The 18,661-nt window shown below is 45.1% G+C and overlaps 1 protein-coding gene across 1 annotated transcript in view; it reads right to left on the bottom strand.

Annotated features, from left to right (window-relative positions):
• MYH9 (myosin heavy chain 9) overlaps nucleotides 1-18,661 on the bottom strand; it is a 318,178-nt gene that overhangs the window by 169,008 nt on the left and 130,509 nt on the right. Inside the window, exons 9-19 of the mRNA XM_085601113.1 lie at nucleotides 17,335-17,478; nucleotides 16,801-16,896; nucleotides 16,336-16,454; nucleotides 16,018-16,170; nucleotides 15,742-15,915; nucleotides 14,771-14,944; nucleotides 11,085-11,199; nucleotides 9,394-9,587; nucleotides 9,055-9,176; nucleotides 8,466-8,535; nucleotides 7,343-7,503 (exon numbers count right to left, since the gene is read on the bottom strand). Of these exons, the coding sequence (XP_085457239.1) occupies nucleotides 7,343-7,503; nucleotides 8,466-8,535; nucleotides 9,055-9,176; nucleotides 9,394-9,587; nucleotides 11,085-11,199; nucleotides 14,771-14,944; nucleotides 15,742-15,915; nucleotides 16,018-16,170; nucleotides 16,336-16,454; nucleotides 16,801-16,896; nucleotides 17,335-17,478 (1,522 nt within the window). The remainder of the gene's footprint in view (nucleotides 1-7,342; nucleotides 7,504-8,465; nucleotides 8,536-9,054; nucleotides 9,177-9,393; nucleotides 9,588-11,084; nucleotides 11,200-14,770; nucleotides 14,945-15,741; nucleotides 15,916-16,017; nucleotides 16,171-16,335; nucleotides 16,455-16,800; nucleotides 16,897-17,334; nucleotides 17,479-18,661) is intronic.

The following is an 18,661-nucleotide window of genomic DNA, read 5'->3' as shown; positions in this document are numbered from 1 at the left end:
GTCAACTTAAAATTGCTTTATTTTGTTAACATATCATAAAAGCATCAGACACTTTTCTAAAAAAAAAAAGAGAATTTGTACAGATAAATGTGGTCATAAAAAGACAAGTACATGATGTCCAAACAGTCAGGACATTATTACACATTAGTTCATCATGATGAAAGTATTTCATTTTGATAAAAGCGGTTAAAAAATATAATTAAAAGAATGGTACCCGATTTACCTTATATAAGTGACAGTGCATAGGAGTTAGTTCAAGCAATATTTGGTTGTTAGTCTTGTGCTCTAGTGTATTTTCCATGGGGCTTGATATGAAATTAGGTCACCTCTTCATAAGGCTTTGTGCCCAACTATCCAGGCACAGCTTAAAAACTTGGCCACTCCGCAAATAAAGAGGGTTCTTGCATCAGATTTTAAGATACGTAAAGCAGCGCGATGAAAAAGGGTACCTAGTTGCTTGCAGATTGGTTTTAGCCAAACATGAGATGGGGGACTCCTTCGGTGCCCTACAGCAAGGACAGTCTTCTATTGTCTGTTTTGGGGGGCACCATTTAGCAGTTAATTTGTGGACTGGGAGCGATCCAAGCCTAAATTGGGTGTAAAGCGCCCCATCTCTTGGTATCTGGTTTGCATCCAAATATGGTTCAAGGCTTCTACGTTGTTTGTGCTGGAAAAATTCTTCCGTTAGCCTTCCCACATTTGGATTACTAAGCTCCCGGGTGTCTATCCAGTCCCAATAGATACGTTCAAGTTCTGCCTTGCTCGGGGGATTTTGGTTATCCCAGGAAACCTTAAGGCCAAGAGTTATTAATTTCTTGACATTAGCTATCCAATTAACCCAATTGTTGACATCTAAACTCATTACTTCTGCATGTGCTTTTGCATAATTCGTGATTTCAGTAGTCAGCCTAAGGCGAGCCCAAAAGAGCAGTGGGTGCAGTTTAGCAATATTGCCGAATGCGTGCCTACCCATATCATACATCAGGGGAGTGAATAGGAAATTCCAGGGTAGCATGACCAAATCACTCAAACATGTGCTCTGACCTGCAGATCTCATCAACATTGTCAAATCCCCATAGCTCAGCTCCATAAAGTGCCGAGCTAACTGCCCTTGGGTCATAAACCGCGAATGCCAGGGCAACTGGTCTGCTCTGCGATGAGCAATGTTCTTTGCTTAGTACCCAAACCGCACGTTTATGGTTCAAGAGCATTTTGTCAAGGTGGGACCTCCATTGCATTTCTTCTGAGAGTCGAATAACGAGATAGTCAAACGTACTGACTCTCCAGACTGTTTTATGTTGGAACAACGACTTACAGAACCACGACTTTCCTTACAACGAGGTCGCATCCACCACCTAGTCTAAACCATGATTTTATTTTTACCACACATTCCTTTACCCCGATCTTTCGTTGTAAATGAATGCATATTAAAAATAAATGCTTTCCAACTAGTCCCCCGAACCATCACCCCTTATAAACTAACTCCCCCACCCTAAAAGTTAGCACGACCACCCACACACAAAATTCCCCCAGCCTAAAATCACGATTTCCTACACACCCTTAAAATATACACGTTCACCCACCCCAAAACTAACCTCCAACCCCTGTATACTAACCTCAAACCCCCCAGCCCTCTAAACGAATTCACCTACTCTATTATATACTATCACCTACAAACCATAACCAATTCCCCACCTTAATTCTATACACGTTCACCCACGCACCCTAAAAACATACACGATCACCCAAACCCTTTGTTAAACTAACTCTACCCCATAAAAGTAATTTCCCCTTCCCTTAAAATAATCACGATCACCCCCACCTCCTAAAATCACTCTACACTTTATAAACTAACTCCCCCACCTTATAAATAAATACGAACACTCATACCCCTAAAAACTAAACCTAAACCCCTAAAATCTAACCCTGAACCCCCACTCCCTGAAAATGAACCCCCCCCCTTACCTGTTCCTCTGCAACGCTCCTCTGAACTCCGCCCTGCCCGAACACTAGACCAACTCAGCCTTAACCACACATGTGTGGTTAAGGCAGAGTCGTTCAGGCAAGTAGTTTGGCTTGCGTGACTCCGGAACTAGTTGTTCCGGAGTCGTTGTTCAGGATGTTTCCCTCTCCAGACGTGTGCCATCTAGGACGAGGTTATTTGTGAACAATTTGTGGGGGTTAAGAGCCATGAACTTGGTCTTAGACGTGTTTATGACCAGCTCCCGGGAGTTACAAAAAGATTGGAATCTGTTCACTAGTTTTTGTAACCTGGCTGGGGTCTTGGATATCAGCAATGTCATTCACAAACAGGAGTAGGTACTTTATCACCCGCCAGGGCATCAGCTGGAACTTCTTGCAAGAAACTAACCACCCCATGTGCCATCACACAGCCCTGGCATACTCCCCCTTTTTACTGGAATCCTTTCCGTCAGCTGACCTTGGGACCCCCATCTCACCTGTGCATAATTGCCCTCATGGAGCCAGATCAGTAGGTTAAGCAATAGGAGGGATGCCCATGTCTAATATTTGCCACAACCTTTTCCTGGGGACTAGGTCAAAGGCAGTCCTTAAATCTATGAAGGCAAGATAAAAACTGCCTCTGCTGATCACAACGACTTTCCAATATACCAAAAGAAACCTAAAGACCTGATCCACCATTCCAGTGTTGGCCCCGAATCCCGCCCGATATTGAGAGGGGATATCTTCGTCCTCAACCCAAGATTAAATCCTCTGTAGCAGGACCCTGCCAACTACCTTCTGAATTGCATCAATCAGACTGGTCTGTAGTTGGCAGGGTCCTCTAGGTCCCTTCTTAAAAATCGGGACCACTTCCACCCCCACCCCCCTTCCAGGATTCCGGTACTGGGCAACCATTAGAGATGGAATTAATTAGAAGCAAAATGTACAGAGCCCAGTTTTGGAGGTCTGCAAGGAACCGGTCTCCTGGGAGACAGTCTGGTCCCGGGGCTTTGGCAGGAACTAGCCTACTTATGGCAGTTTCTACTTCAGCCAACGAAAAAAAGTTTGGTGTTACTACACTCCGAGGGAATAAGAGGGTAATCGTATGGGCCTTCCAGGCAAGCGTCAGACAATAGAGTTTCCCAAAGTGATCATACCAATCCTGGCTTGAGATATGGTTGGGGATTTGATCTGGATCCCTAGTCTGCTCGTCTAACAAAATTATGGAAAAGATTGGGATCCCTTGCTGTGCTAGCATCCTTTAGATCCTGCCAGCGAGTCTCATCCCATTTCAACTTTGCTTGCAGCAAAGCCACCCTATAGTCTTTCCTTGCGATTTTAATCACAGGGCAGTTCTTGTTTCTAATTGCTGCAGCTAGTGACTACCTCTTGAGTCTACAATCCTTAGTGTACCATGTCTGCCTACGCGCCAGATTTGTTATACTAGTTAGGTGCTTGAAAGTATACGCCTGATTGTGCGAGAGTGGATATTCAGGACATTTGCAAGCCAGTCTGCACTTGTTATTGCCTCGTGTAGATCTAAAGTGTTCTTGCTCAATACTTGCCTAATTCCATCTATTTTTGAAACCTGTATGGCAATCTTGTGCCATTTGGAGGAACCTTCTGCAATTTGAGGGTACCACCTCTTTACTTAAGGATAGCATGTGGGTGCTCGGAGGGGGACAGGGGAGGGGTCCCCACGGTCACACAAGGGGGATTATGGTCGCCATCAGTTGTGGTGCCCACTACCATGTCTAGTACATTTCCCCATAGTCTTGCGTCTAGTAAGATTTAGTCGATGGGGGAAGGGCAGCTGGCTCTATTGTAAGTGTTGGCCCACTGGAAGTCTGATATGGATCTATCATTTGCTGCCCTCAATCAAAATTCCAGGGTAAGTGCATTAAGTTTGATTGCAATCTGCAACAATCTTTTAACAGGGAGTATGCTTAATGGGGGAACAGACCATTTTCTGTCTTACTCAACCCCCAGTATGTCCTCTGTGCTTAGAGGCTCAAACAATTACATGCAACCACAACTCTAGAGTGGGACAAACAACTAGACAAACTTGTTCCAATAGCGTGACAATGGGTGAAGGTTTACCCCCTGTAGTCCCCCTTATCTAAACATTGAATAGGTCAAACGTTTCACCCACCCTTGGACCCTTGATAGTGAGCATCATGATGTCAAGACTCACTTTGTTGTTCAGTAATTCTGCAAAGCAATACCAAAGGGGATGATAGACTGAGCGTTTGAGAAAATCAAACACCCCCAGTCAACTGATCTGGGTTTAATCCATCACCATTCTTTAGCTCACTCCACAACCCCAGTTCAGACATGGCCATATGCAAATCGGTCTGACCCTGTGACTCATGGGAACAGTCCAGCCCCAACTGCCAAGCCATGTCTTCCCTGGACCGGAAACAAGCATCCTGGGACCAGTTTCGGGTTCATAACCCTCATCAGCCAGGCTATCTTGAATCCAGTGGCAAAGTGAGCAAGGGACCCACATCTGGGCATACCCTGCCAACTTAGGGCGAACAAAGATACCAAAGGGGATGATGGACGGAGCGTTTGAGCAAATCAAACACCCCCAGTCAACTGATCTGGGGGAAACCGGTCCTAGGATGCTTGTTTCCAGTCCAGGGAGGACCTGGCCTGGCAGTTCAGGCTGGACTGTTCCCATTGGGCACAGGGTCAAGACCGATTTGCATATGGCTGGGTCCAAACTGGAATGGTGAGCAAAAAATAAATGGATTTAGGCCCAGATCTCCATACTGGGGTGAAAGTATGACATTGTTCTGCATTCTGTCCATCAATAGTTATTTTTGCATTTGTCACCCCGAGTGGGACGGGTATGCTCAGATGTGAGTCCCATGCTCTCCATGCCACTGGAATCAAGCTATCCTGGCTGAAGAGGGGTGAAACCCCGAAACCAGTCCTAGGATGCTTGTTTCTAGTCCAGGGAGGACCTGGCCTAGTAGTTCGGGCTGGACTGTTCCCATTGGGCACAGGGTCAAGACTGATTTGCATATAGCTGGGTCCAAACTGGAATGGCATAGTGCGCAAAAAACAATGGATTTAGGCCAAGATCTCTGTACTGGGGGAATGTATGACATTGTTCTGCATTCTGTCCATCAATAGTTCTTTTTGCAGTAATTCTGCAACCCAGTACGATGTTAACCCAGACGATCAACCCTCCCGAGGGGGCATCCTTTCCCTATGGTGGTAGATGGTGAGTGAAAACCGCTGTAACCAGATTTGTATAGGGGAACCAAGCTCCAAGTTTCCTGGAAAAGACAAATGTCACAGCCCTCTATCAGTTTGTTCCAGTGGGGGCAATAACAATTTGCTGCTGAGCCCGGCAACACTCCAGGAAATTATTTTTAGCTGTTGCGGGAAAGCCGAATCATGGATGTGTAGGCTGGAGGACACAGGGGCTGATGGTGAGACAGGGAGATCAGAGGCTGATGAGGGATTAGCCTCAAACCCTCATGATCTCCATGTGATGGTAGTTTTGGACAATTGTTTCAGAGCTATTTATCAGTGGCTCGGGACCAGTGCAAGGGATTAGGTTATTTTGAGAACTGCATTTAGTTATTGAAGGGGTAACGTGAGATTCCTGATGTAACGGACATTCCCTTTGCAGTCAATAGATGGCTTCCAATGGAGTTCCACTTGAAGCTCTCTATGGATGCTTGTCATGTAACCTGGCTGATGTAAATGGGAATCGCCTGAACTATATAGCGGAGGACAAGTGCAGTACTCCAGTGTAAGAAGATTTTCAGCCAGATCGGCCTTGGTCAGGGTGAACTCTATGCAGTCCAGAGGTTGGATAAGGGACGTGCCTCTCTGAGCCCTGAATGTCTTCTCGTATGACTGAGCGACAGCCCCCCAACGTGGCGGATCCAGTGTATCGATTTGTTAAAGAGTCTTCATTTTCATAGCCACCCGTTGGATCTAACTTGGGGACATTAACCATAAAAACTTTTTGCGCCTGCGAAAGGGGGAGAATTGTCGAAGAGCTCCTCTGATGGAGATCTTTTGCATAGGGACAAGTGACTAGTGGTAAACTGGGTGGTCTTGTGCAGTTTACAGGTGCCTGAGGGGGACTGGATTCTGATGGTTGGCTTTAGGATGGTCAGCCTGTTTTAGCTTCGAAGTAGGTGGAGCCTGCTTAAGTGTTACTCAGGGGGACGAAGAAGGTCCATTTCCTGTTGGGCCTCTTTCTTTATAAGTGGGTCAGCATGCTCGATGGACCTGTGGGTGTTCATGCAGGCTGCTTGTGAGGTATATCCTTTGGGGATAGGAGTTGGACCGTGATAAGCTCTTCGATCATATTTCTCAAGGTTCCTATCACTAGCCTAAGGGAGCTAACGAGCTGAGAAACGGCAAGAGGCGGTGGAATTTCCACTACACTAATGTCAATTGGGATTATGGGCGGTGGTTGCAACATCTCAACCCCTGAGGCATCTGGCATATCTGCCAAAGCTGCAAACCTATTCAAGCAGATTGGGGGGGGGGGGGGGGGGGGGGGGCAAGAGGGCTACTAGAGAGATTTGGATGTTGGGGAGGAGAGTCATGGGAAGGAGAATCATTCACCTGTTCTGAGCTCCAGTGATGCGTCTTTACTGTGTTACTGCTCCATTCCGGGAGGGTGTCCGGAACGTTGTGGGGATGGTAGTTTGGCGGTGAGGACTGGCGCTTTTAGGGGGAGATTGGATGTTAGTATGGAAGGGGGGGGCGCGGCCGGCACAGGGTTTATAATAGTAGGATCCTGCTGGTACCTTCTAGTAACAAAGGTCCCGGATACAAATAGTTAGTTCTTAGCACAGTACCATGTCGGGTTGCAGGTAGTTCTGCGTTACAACAAGAGTTGGATGAAAGGGGAGTTGCCCTGCCCTGCCTCTTCCTGGCAAGGACGGCCTGCCCTTGGCCAAGCCCGCGCACGTATGTACGTACCGCGCTGTGGGGGAGCGCGCTAGTTTTGAGAGTCTCCAGGCGCTGGCAGATGCTGGCGGCTCCTCCCGCAGGTGCTGCTGGGCTTTGTAGTGCCCCAACTCCCCTGGAACTCACGGGCAGGCTGGAGACAAAGACGCGGGACCCGCGCTGCGGGGGATCACGCTAGTTTTCAAAGCGCCTCCAGGTGCTGCTGGGCTTTGTAGTGCCCCAACTCTCCTGGAACTCACGGGGCTGGCCAGAGAAAGATGCAGGACCCCATTCAGCAAGTGCTAAGGTGGTAACTCTGCAGCTATCGAGGACAACCGCAGCAAAATCGAACATAGAAAAGACCATTAAACCCAAGGCCAGAGATGGTACTGCATGTGTGGTGTGAGGTACCAATGTAAATGAGCTCAAACTTTGTGCGTAAGTGCAGACTTACTTCCTTGCAAGATATCCTCTGCACCAGGCCTGGAAGGCGATGATCACATCTGTGATTTTCAGATCCCGCTCCTCCTCCAAGTGAGCCAGGACCCCAGCCCGGAAAAACACTTTGCTCTGTCCGATTCGGTAAAGGTTAGAGTCTAGCTCCAGAGCTTTGATCTACAGAAAGAAGAATACAAGTACTCAAACCATGTGATGACTGAGCAACTTAACTATTGACATTTTCTTTTTAACTAGAGGACAAACTGTTCAGCAGCGAGTTCAATTCTGTTCACGTCAAAGAAACTGCCTTATTGCTGGAGCAAGCATGTGAAATTCCAACTGGAGATATCATACAGCTCAAGTTACGCTAGATTAATTTTATTTAACAATATTTATATTAGTGGTCATTCGCCCTACAGGGTTCCCTTAAAGCTAAGAGAAAGCTATGCCGATAGATCAAACTATGAATCAGTTGGAATTAGCCGTTTAATAACTATCTGCTTTTTGCATAGCTTTAGTCACAAGGCATCTGTTTGCAGAGATAACAGGAACATGTTGCATAGCATCGCTCCTTCAAGTAGGATGCACGCCATACCTCATTTCTTCAGCTTCAATTGATGGGTTTGCAGCAGGAGAAGATTTAAGTACCTTACGTTTTTACAAGGGACATGATGCAAACGTTGGACTTAAATGACTGGTCTACGCATATAAAACGTTTTACTATGTAGACAGGCTTTGAACAGAATATGCTTGCCAACTGAATGTCAATGCAACCAACAAAGGCCCAGATACAACTACATTTTTTCATTAGTCTTAGCTCAATTCTGCATTTACTGCAGCTTAATGCTCCTTTTTGGGAAATATCAAGCTAGATTGAACTGCCTTTGTTCTACCTGGACTGACATTCGTTACCATTATTCTGTGTGAAAAGATAAGATATCCTTCATAGCACTGTCAAGTGAAAGCATCATGCTTTCGTTATAATCTACGTTTTTCAACACCGGAATCTAGAGCAATGCAAAGTTTCTAAGCACAACTACAGGTCATTGGTAATGCCCCCTCAACGACGAAGGCTGACATTCAATATATTATTTCACAGGAGCTAGTCAACAAGGCCAAAGTTGATACTATACACTTACCATAAGAACGCAGGCCTGCTTTCCATCCATAAAACCTTTGGGAATTGCACTTGGAGTGAGTATCTCATACCTGGAAGAGAGCAGCAAGAGAATATTAAAGAGGAACATAGTCAACAACCAGCATTCTGGTGTCAGGTGATGGAAAGAGAAAACCCAAGGACTACAACTGACTTATGCGAGCAGTCCAACAGCTGTGAAACCAGTTAAAACTTGAAAGGATGGAGAGGGGACAGAACACACTACAAAAACATATCCACCGAGCAGTAGAAGCACCGTAGGATGGAAAGAGTATCAATGGAAACAAGGCACTGAAAAACATCTGACTATTGCAGGCATGGATGAGAAGGTCCAAGAACTCAAACAATGGACACTGTGGAACTGAGCATTGGAGATGGTAAGACATTGCTTATGAAGAGGTAATCGACCAGCACATCCAACTGAGGGACATCATGCAATAGATATGTATGCGACATGCCAAGGTAAAGAGAAAAAGCACTGTGGTAAGCACATTAAAATATCCAGCAGAGGCACTATGTAATAGAAAAGAGAAGGCCAGCCAGAAGGAAAGTGAAGAGCACAAATGCCTTACCTCTGCCTGAACTCCTGGAACACCACTCTGTTGGGGAAGCCCTGTCTGCATATACGGATGCCCTCCAGCACTCCATTACAGCGTAACTGGTCCAGCACCAAGTGGGCATCCAGCTTACCAGCCTACAAAGAGGGAGCAACATGAGCATGCAGCAGGACTATTGCATCTAACCCCCACCCTAAAGGACACCAAGACTGAAAGTGAATAAAACTACGTTGAAAAAAATGGAACAGAAATATGGTGGCACAAACCACTGAATCGAATTCAAGAGGGGTTCTCCAAACTCTTATTCTCAAACCCACCCTTTCCCCAAACCTTTAGCTATATTTAGGCACTTGCCTTCTTCTCATGGTTGGGGATGATGCAGCGCACAAAGTTGGGGTTTGTGTTCCTCAAAGTGGCCATCAGCTTGGAGAGCTGCTCCTTGTACAACTGACCCACCGTTCGGAACATTCCCTTTCTGGTTTTGAAGACACCAGGAGAGGTAGAGTCTGCCATGCCAGCGACTTGATCCAAGCCCACAATGCGATCAACTGAAAAAGGGAAGCAAGAGAGTAAGGCAACATTGGCTTAAGGTGACACATCTAAGCAGGCACAAGGCTGCTTTGGCTCATTGTGGTAAGCATTCAAATCGTGAAGAAACGAGGAAGCTGTGCCCTAGGATGTGGAGGTGCCTAGAACTCAAACCATCTTAGCACAGAAAAACGTTTGACTGTTAAACAAGCAGATGTGGTTTAAATTACAGTACGTGGCATACACAGAGCAGGCAACAGTTCCACCCAGATTAGCATTCTTAAAACGGTGACAGCATACTTACCTGTGGTCCTACAACTAGCATGGCTGAAGCAATACAAAACAATGGGTTTGGTTATTTAGGTTTACCACCACCCTCTGCAATGCAAACTAGGCTGCAGCTTGGAGCTCTTCTTGAGGGTTTGCAAAGTATGCCAAGATGCTGTAAGTCACATTGTCACAAATAATCCATTCAGAAGTGTTTGGGCACAATAAAATGGGCAGACCTTCAATGCACAAACAATACATGGCACAACTGTATTGTTGCACCCACATGCCTTCAACACAAAAGGACCAATCGCCTACACTTGCACTTTGTTTCCTACAGGATGTGCACTCGTTTTACCCCATGGTTGAGTTCTAGGTTTTTAATGGACACAAAGCATTACTACAGCTAAAAGCTGCTTGATGAGACCAGGGCAATTTCATTATTGGCTTGCAGTCAGTAACCTTTACAGCACTATATAGCATTCAAATTCAGAAACCAGGGGCAGAATGACTAACAAATTCCTTTAAGCATCCATCCTCAATTGTGGAAACCATCATAATTATGAAGATCTTTTAACAAATGAGCCATCTGAAGTCCACAGATGTACGCCATTTTGATCACACCAGGTAAAAACATTTACTGCGTCATTTCCAAAATGGTTTACAGAAGTTGTTCACTCACCAAATGACAGACTGCCATCAGACTAGACTCCCTCCACACCCCCTGATCCTAACAGTGTGCAAACAATCATCAGTTTCCACTGCACATGTGAGCATTGAAGCATTATGTAAAAAGTGTCATAAACATAACCAGTCCGTGATAATCACACCATGCTGCGATACCTGCACTCGAGGGCCAGGGGTCTCAGCAGATGAAGGAAGACACAGGAGGCCCAGAGGGGCCCAGATCTGAGAAGGTGAATCAAAGGAACGAATGAGCAGGCAAAAATATGAATTGAAGGCAGGGTCTCAGAAGAGGTCAATATTTAACATAGGCCGACTGAGGGACAGGGAAAGAAAAACTAAGATCGGGTTATAAAGCCCAGTACCTTTTCCTGAACTACAATAAGGGCCTCAGTATAAAACCCTTCACTCATGGGGCAGCAGACTGGCCACACTAATAGCATAACACACCAAGATTCACAACCAAGATTGCTGGGTTACTGGCACAATGGTAGGCTGCTACAGTGGTAGAGCTTTGTAGTGAGAAATGGGGGCCAACAGTGCAACATGGAGAACACTGAACGTACCATCCTTCCAAAGATCGGACACAAATTTATCAGCAGACTGGTGGAGCAGGGTGGCGACGTTATCGTTCAAAGGATCCATGTTCTTCAGCAGCCATTCATCAGCCTTGTAATCTACCTGTAAAGAAAGGCAGGTTACACCAAAGAAACCCAAGTCTATATGGCTACTGTCACTCACCAAGAGACAAACCCATTCACAGATCTCAGATGCAGTGGCATCGCTCTAAACACCAACCTAAAGTGATACCCACACCATTAGTTTGTATGCAGACCACGTACTGGTCACCCCGACGGAACCTGCAACGGCCTTGGGCACCTTCTTGGGGAGCTGGACTCCTTCAGGGGGGGAGAGGGGGGCGGGCTTAAAGTTATTACCAAGTCCACGGCTCTAAACCTCTCCATGCCACCCCAGACGCTGGCGGATCTACAGACACGCCACCCCACATAGTGGTCTGCCGATACAGTCCCCTATCTGGGGATCCAGCTAGCCCCCACACTACAGGCGACGAGGGTGGTCAACTATACCATCTTGCAATCTCACATCCGTGCGGACCTGCGACGTTGGTAACATTACCCTATCTCTTGGCTGGGTCACATAGCCGCAGTTAAGACGATCCTTCCCAAACTCCTTTATCTTTTTCAAACGTTCCCTCTACAACCTCCCACCAGCTGGTTCCAGCCGGTGCAGACGGAACTTTCTCAATTTGTCTGGCAGGGTCGCAAACAGAGGATGAAGCAGCTGGTAAGTTTTGTCCCTCCGGATGAGGGGGGTGCAGTACTACAAGGCCGTGCAGCTCCGACACTTGGTGGAGTGGAGCCGGGCCAGAAAGGCACTGGCTTTCAGGACTGGGAGATAGTGGGCACTTCCCTGATGAAGATCCCTTTCCTTCACAAAGGCCCAGCACCCCCCAAACCTCTACGCTTCTCATATAACCCGCGCTACACTGTTGGTCTGGGACTGGACAAATAGGCGACACGGGCTGACGAACTTCCCTTCCCCACTCATTCCTCTTTTTGGCAATTCAGACCGGACTAGGGATGGGTGAGACTTCCTTCCCTCTTTGGAGAACCACTGGTTGTGGCGCGCTAGGGACCTTTACGACGCCGGAGGAGTTGTGCCCTTGGCTGATTACGGTCTCCCTGGATCGGAGCGCTTGTACTATTTACAGCTATGGCATTGGGCTTTACACCCAGACAATAGATTACAGGCCCATAGACCTCACCCAGTACGAGAGACGACTGATCACACGTACGTCAGACAAGAAGCTAATCTCAGACCTGTATAGAATGCTCCTATCCCACTACACCCACCTTCCATGTAGAGCAGGCCCGATGGGAAAGACGTGTCGTGATCTCACTAGCAAGGAATGGGAAGGGATCCGCTATAGGGCGCAACATACTGCGACACACGTAGGCCTCACCGAAACCTTTACAAAATATACTACTGGCACTACACCCCCAAGCGCATGCACTGCATCGACAGCGCACATAGTCTGGCCTGCTGGAGAGGGTGTGGGAAGGTGGGTACACTAGTCCATCTCCTATGGGAATGCGAACACCTGACTACTGGAAAAAAAAGGCAGACCAAGGTCAAGCACATCCAGACCACATGTACAATAAATATTAAGAAATGGTGCTATAACTCCCCACACCCGCTGTCCGGAGGTGTCAAAAATCACCACATTTTCAAGAAAAAAAGCAGAAGGTGCATTCGTTGTGAAGTCAACACACACAGAGTAATCTGTTCAAACGGTACTTTTAATTCAAATTGATCTTTAAAAACTGGCACAGCTAAAGCGTGTCGTTCCCGATTTTTTGCCAGAGGGAACTTAGTCAGGGCTGTGTGTGGCTGGACTGTAGCAGTAGCAAGTAATTAAGGTAGATTTGAACGTCAAACTGCAAAATTGGCCTCAATATGTATTGTAGAGTCTAATACCTCAGGTATATAGTGGAATCAAGAGAATACACAAGATCCAGTAAACGCTATACCGTCCGAGGACTTTAAGTGGCAGCATACTGTATGTTCCGATAGAGAAATGTAAACTCCAAAAGCAGCATGAGAACCGGCAACGGCTGGGGAAGTGAGATTGTCTGCAGACATACAAGGTCAAAACCTCAATGATAAGCTGTAGGCTAATATACTTAAAGCAGAGAAAAACTTAGTAACTTAGAGTATCGGGGGGCTGCAGGAGCACTGCTACATAGTCTGTACTGTTGTAACTGCTGAGCTTGCTAGTGTGAAGGGGCTTTCCAAGCTAGGGAGCCAAGCAGATTACAAGACTGACAAGGCACCCAGGAGCCAATATGGAAAACCTGTCTGAGTGACATTTGCAGCCACAGCTTGCAACATCCGTTCTGTTTCCTAAGTGAATGATCCTTAAAATTAGGAGAATGATAGGGTGAGCCAGCCTTGCAAATCAGTTTGAATCACCACAAGTAGGGGTCTTAACCCACTGCCACACTCTGGAGCATCAATTTTTATAGTACTAAAATTTACCTATTCTGTAATGCACACAATAGGTTTTGGCAAGGTAATTTGCCAGTGTTGAAACAACTTAGTCTATACTTAAGTGGATTAACCAGACAAAGCCTCAGATTAGACTGCATTTTACCAGAGCAAAAGTATATGGACATTTTGCCATTTGAAGACTTGCCAATTTTTCCATTAAAGGGTTCATTTGTTAAATATTCCAATCAATTGCCATTAATTTTGGTCACCCACAGCAGGTAACTGATCGCATTTTACACAGGCTATCCAGTCAGTTAATATTGGTTAACTAGACTCTTGTAATCTTTGAAGATTGTTTGTGTCCGTATTTTTGTGCTTCAATTCAAAACTGCCTCTTAAGTAAATACGACTATTTAGAACAGCTATTCAAATTATTTAAACTGTTTTCTGCCCATTCGAGTTTACACCCTGGCATGGAGAGGGACAGGCTAAGGCCAAGAACTTTGGATTTTTTTTAATTTCCCTTTGTTTTTTTAAGTACAAGCTAACAATTTTGCCTCTTAGAAATAAAATGTCAACCAATTAAATGGATATCTATACCTGTATCAGTTGAGTTAAACAGCAAGGACAAACAAAACAAAAAATGCACATTTTACATTTTAGAGGAAGGGGAGTATCAGGGAAAGATTAGGTTTAACTTCTATCCAGTGGTTTGGGTTAACATAAATTACTTTGAGAAAGGATGTAGTATGCACAGAACATTAAGAGGAACGTTTGTGTTAGGATGGGGTAATTGTGAATGTTAGATTAAGAATAGTATTAAGTCAGATTTAGGGCTTGGGTTAGAGAAATACAAGGTGTAAGATACAGAAGGGCAGCACAGGACATGCTTCACAGCCCCTGATCCCCCCCCCCCCCCGTTTAAAATGCAAAACCAAAATGATTTATAGGGGAAGGCGATTAGCTTCTAGGTTAAATGGGAGCAACACATGAGTTAGTGTGGGTTATTACTGGTATATGCCCAATTAAGAAAAAAATGTTAATTCAACTTTCTCTGCATTTTTGTATTTTAGTGCTTGCTCTGTAGCTTGTGTGCAAACATTTAGCTCATTTTACAGACTCAACGAGAGTGGGGCCAACCACAAAAATCAATCCTCTCCCCTCCATCAGTGCCCATTTAGAAGACAAACTGCTTTAGTCCTCCTGCATCAACACGTACAATCCTCAGTCGGTGTCTCACCTTGCCAGCATAATGGAAGACACAGAAGTCTGCCTTCTCCTTCAGCTGCTTGGGCTTCTGAAACTTGGGATGGCTACCTTGTTCCTGAACCACCTTTTCCACAAAGCTCTTGTCTGTGGCTTTCGGAAACCAGCACTCTTCATCCAACAGAGCCAAGATGCCAGGAGGGCCGGCCTTTGGGGAGGAAAAAACGATACAGGTCAAAAAGTACAAAGGATAACAGAGAAAATTACAGATGACCAGCATGGCATTGCTTGATGTTCAGCCTGAAGGAGCAGTGAGGTCATGAAAAACAAGGGGGGCTGGGGGAATGGCAGTCACCTGTGGTAATCCAAGTCCCATGTGTGTAGGACACGAGGAAGGTCAAGCCAAGGTACTATGAATCAATTCTTCCCTCATTTGTGGTTGCTACTAGTCTGAGTAATTACTTGCAGCCTAGTCTCTAGGACTTGGGTCAAATTAACCGGATGGGAGAAGCTATATATTTATAAGTACTCTGCAGGGTATCAAGTTTGAAGCCCAGAATAGGCGGACATGAGTTAAACCAGGAAATGGGGTACTTGGCCTGTATAGGCGCAGGAGGATCAGGTACGGAATTAGTTTAAAGACCTTGATCTTTCTGGTCTCCATTTCTTTTAAGAGTGAAAACAAAATTACTTTGCAGCCAATGAGGAAACGGAGGTCAAAACGCAGACATAAGACCTTCAAACTGGACTTCCATTGCTGTGTGAGCAAGCAATAGGTTGGAAGAGGACATGACTGCAAACAAAGGAGAGAAAAGGCCGAAGAGCAAAACCACCCAACCTTCAAGCGGACAACTACATGAAGTCACTGGCCAGATCGCTGGTAGGGAGAGCTCACCAACAAGAAATAGATATTAGAGTGAGTAAAGGCTTGGCTGAAGTAAAGGCTTTAAGAGAAACAGACAGGTCGGAGAGGATTGCAATCTCTTGGTAACACAAATGACTCACAGGTTTCTCAATTAGTTCAATGCAGGGCTGCAGGTCGAGGCCGAAGTCAATGAAGTTCCACTCAATGCCCTCACGCTGATATTCCTCCTGCTCCAGGATGAACATGGTGTGATTGAAGAGCTGCTGCAGCTTCTCATTTGTATAGTTGATGCAGAGCTGCTCAAATGAGTTCAGCTGCCAGAGAGAAAGCAGATTAGGCATGCATACCTGTGCACTCTGCAGACTTGGTGAAACAGCACTAGAGTGTAGGGAATTTAAATACAGACAACCGCTTACCTCAAAGATCTCAAAGCCTGCAATATCAAGGATCCCGATGAAAGAAGCCCCTTGTCTTTTGGTCTTGTCTAGCGCCTTGTTGATACGCATCACCAGCCAGCGGAAGAGGCGTTCATAGGTTGCTTTAGCAAGTGCTTCAATTGCAAAATCAGCCTGAGTGAAAGAAAAAACGGTTAGCCTAATAGATCCAGTAACGCATCCCTTGAAAACTCTAAGAAATTAATTTAGCAGACTGTACAGTGCTATCACAGCTCCAGCTTCTGCACAATCTCCCTCATGCACCCAAAACAGCATAAACAGACGTCCCTTGTCCCTTACCTGCTCCTTAGTTTGGGCTTTCTGCACATAGTCTCTTCCAACTTTGATACGTGGCATGAGAATGCCACGAGTAAAATCGTTTACATTGATCCCCAGAAGATGGCACACCTTTTGGGCAGCTGTTATCAAGGAAAAAAGAAAAGGGCATACACTCAAGATTCAATAAAAAAAATTTCTTTTTTTTTTAAATGCGCACCAAGTCAGTTTGATTCAAACTGGGGCAGGAAGCACAAGTGGAGGCTAAAACTAATATTGATAAGGGGGATGTTAGAAGACTTAACTATAGCTGACAAATACGATCCCATATTCAAACCCTCTCCTGGGCAACCCACAGTGGTGTCATTCCTCAAATATAACCACAGTTCTCCACCATTGTGTCTTTCATAAAGTTACATGCTTTGATATATACCACCCACCAGATCCTCATCAGCAAGCCAAGAGAACGAAGATGCAATCAGACATTACCTGTGTTGTCAGGCATGGAGGCCTGGTCTGTGTTTCGTTCCTTCTTGAATACAATATTTCCAAGCTGCAAGACTCCAGACACCACCTTCAACATGCCTGGTAGAGGGAAGAAAACTCAAATGGTTAGTGATAAAACCAGGATTACCAGAAATCTATGGAGCCACAAACACAGCAATGTCATACACTGGGACTAGGCACCAGCACCAAAGAAAACTAGTCCGCACAAAAGGAAAGAAATACCATTCCTAGGTCAAAGGACAAAGGTAGCTCCTCTATAGGTTTGGGAATTCAGGGAGCACCTTTGCATGCAAAGGCCAACAGTAGCATTTAAAGTTATAGCGAAAACATTATTTTTTTTTTAATGGTAAGCCAAGGACAAACTCCCAAGTGCTCAGCACTGGTAAGGGTGAATTACATGAACTGCAAAATATGGTATTTCTATTGTGAAATTAAATGGCACAGTATGTCCTAGCAATACAGATGACAAACAGGCATGCTTTCCCCAAGAAGACTTGATAAGTGCTGCCTTCTCACCGAGCTGCTCATCATCTGGAATACTCATGATGCGCATGGCCTCCATGGTCTCCTGGAAAAGTTCCTTGTCCGTCTGGCCAGGGATGGTCACATGCCCATTGGAAAGGAAACGGTACTTACTGTAATCTTCCAAAAGCAGGTCGGCTACACAGGTAGAGAAAAGAGTAAGACTTGTTAGACTGGGTTAAGAACACAAGTCACTGCACTTGCTTCTCCTTGGGTGTCTTGACCATGCAGGTCACCTAAGGTCTCTGATCAGTCATCTCAACCATGTAAGATAATGTGACAGTTAACCAGAGTCACTTTAACAGCTCCAATGTGTGAGAAAGTGGCTCTGTATATACTGTTCCCAAATCGGTACGGTGGGCACAGAGTCCACAGTCCCCAGAGGTTTGGCAGAGGCTAAAGTTAGATACAACCTTACTCTAAAGTGGTAGCTTTGTCAAGCAGTAAGGCAATATCAGAGGACAGTGTAAAGCATGTGTTGTACACAGTCAGCAAATGGTCTCACACAATAACTGAACTCTAGGCCAATGGTTTATATAAAAAAATAAATGTGTTTTATTTTAGAACCAATAGGTATTAAAATATACTTTCTCAGAATGAGATGCTTTGGGTAAATACTTTTGCAAGATGCAATTGGCTTTTGTAGAAAGTTACAGGTTGTTGCAATAGGCAACACAATTTTAAACACAATGCATTGAGTTCAATTGAACCTTTAAGTTATTTGCAATAGATTACTTTTGTAATTCCAGGACTGGATCCTAGATTCAGTCCTGGGACAGTTCTTAGAAACAAGTGATAAAAGTAGACTTAGTTACTGTTGTGATTTTTAGGAAATATTTTGCTATTTTAAGTTGACAGAAGAAATTTCATAGAAAACAGTCATTGATTCCCTATGGAAGAAAATTCAAGATACAGGTATAGTATGTTCTTGTTACTTTTGTAATCCAGTACTGGGTGCCTAGACTCAGTACTGGGACCTCTATCTAAAACAGGTAAGTAATTACGCTTTCACAGTTGGTACGATTTTTAAAGAATTTGTAGTTTGCAAAAATCGACACTTAAAAGAAATGTCACAGAAAAACAGTCAATGGTTTCCTATGGAAAAAAATTGGGTTACTGGTAAGTACGGTTGTGAATATTTTTCAGGGTCAGTGCTGGGCACCAAGATCCAGCACTGGGATCTCTCCCAATGGCAGATGAGTATTTGTTTGTTACTCGGCTGATTTTGAGAATATTTTAAGTTTCAGAAACTCCACACTAAGAAGAAATTTCAGAAGAAACCAGTCAATGTTACCCTATGGAGAAAATTTAGTTATTGGCT

This window comes from Triturus cristatus, chromosome 4_2 (genome assembly GCF_964204655.1).
Source record: "Triturus cristatus chromosome 4_2, aTriCri1.1, whole genome shotgun sequence".
Lineage (NCBI taxonomy): Eukaryota > Metazoa > Chordata > Amphibia > Caudata > Salamandridae > Triturus > Triturus cristatus.
This window is presented reverse-complemented; position numbering and strand designations above follow the sequence as displayed.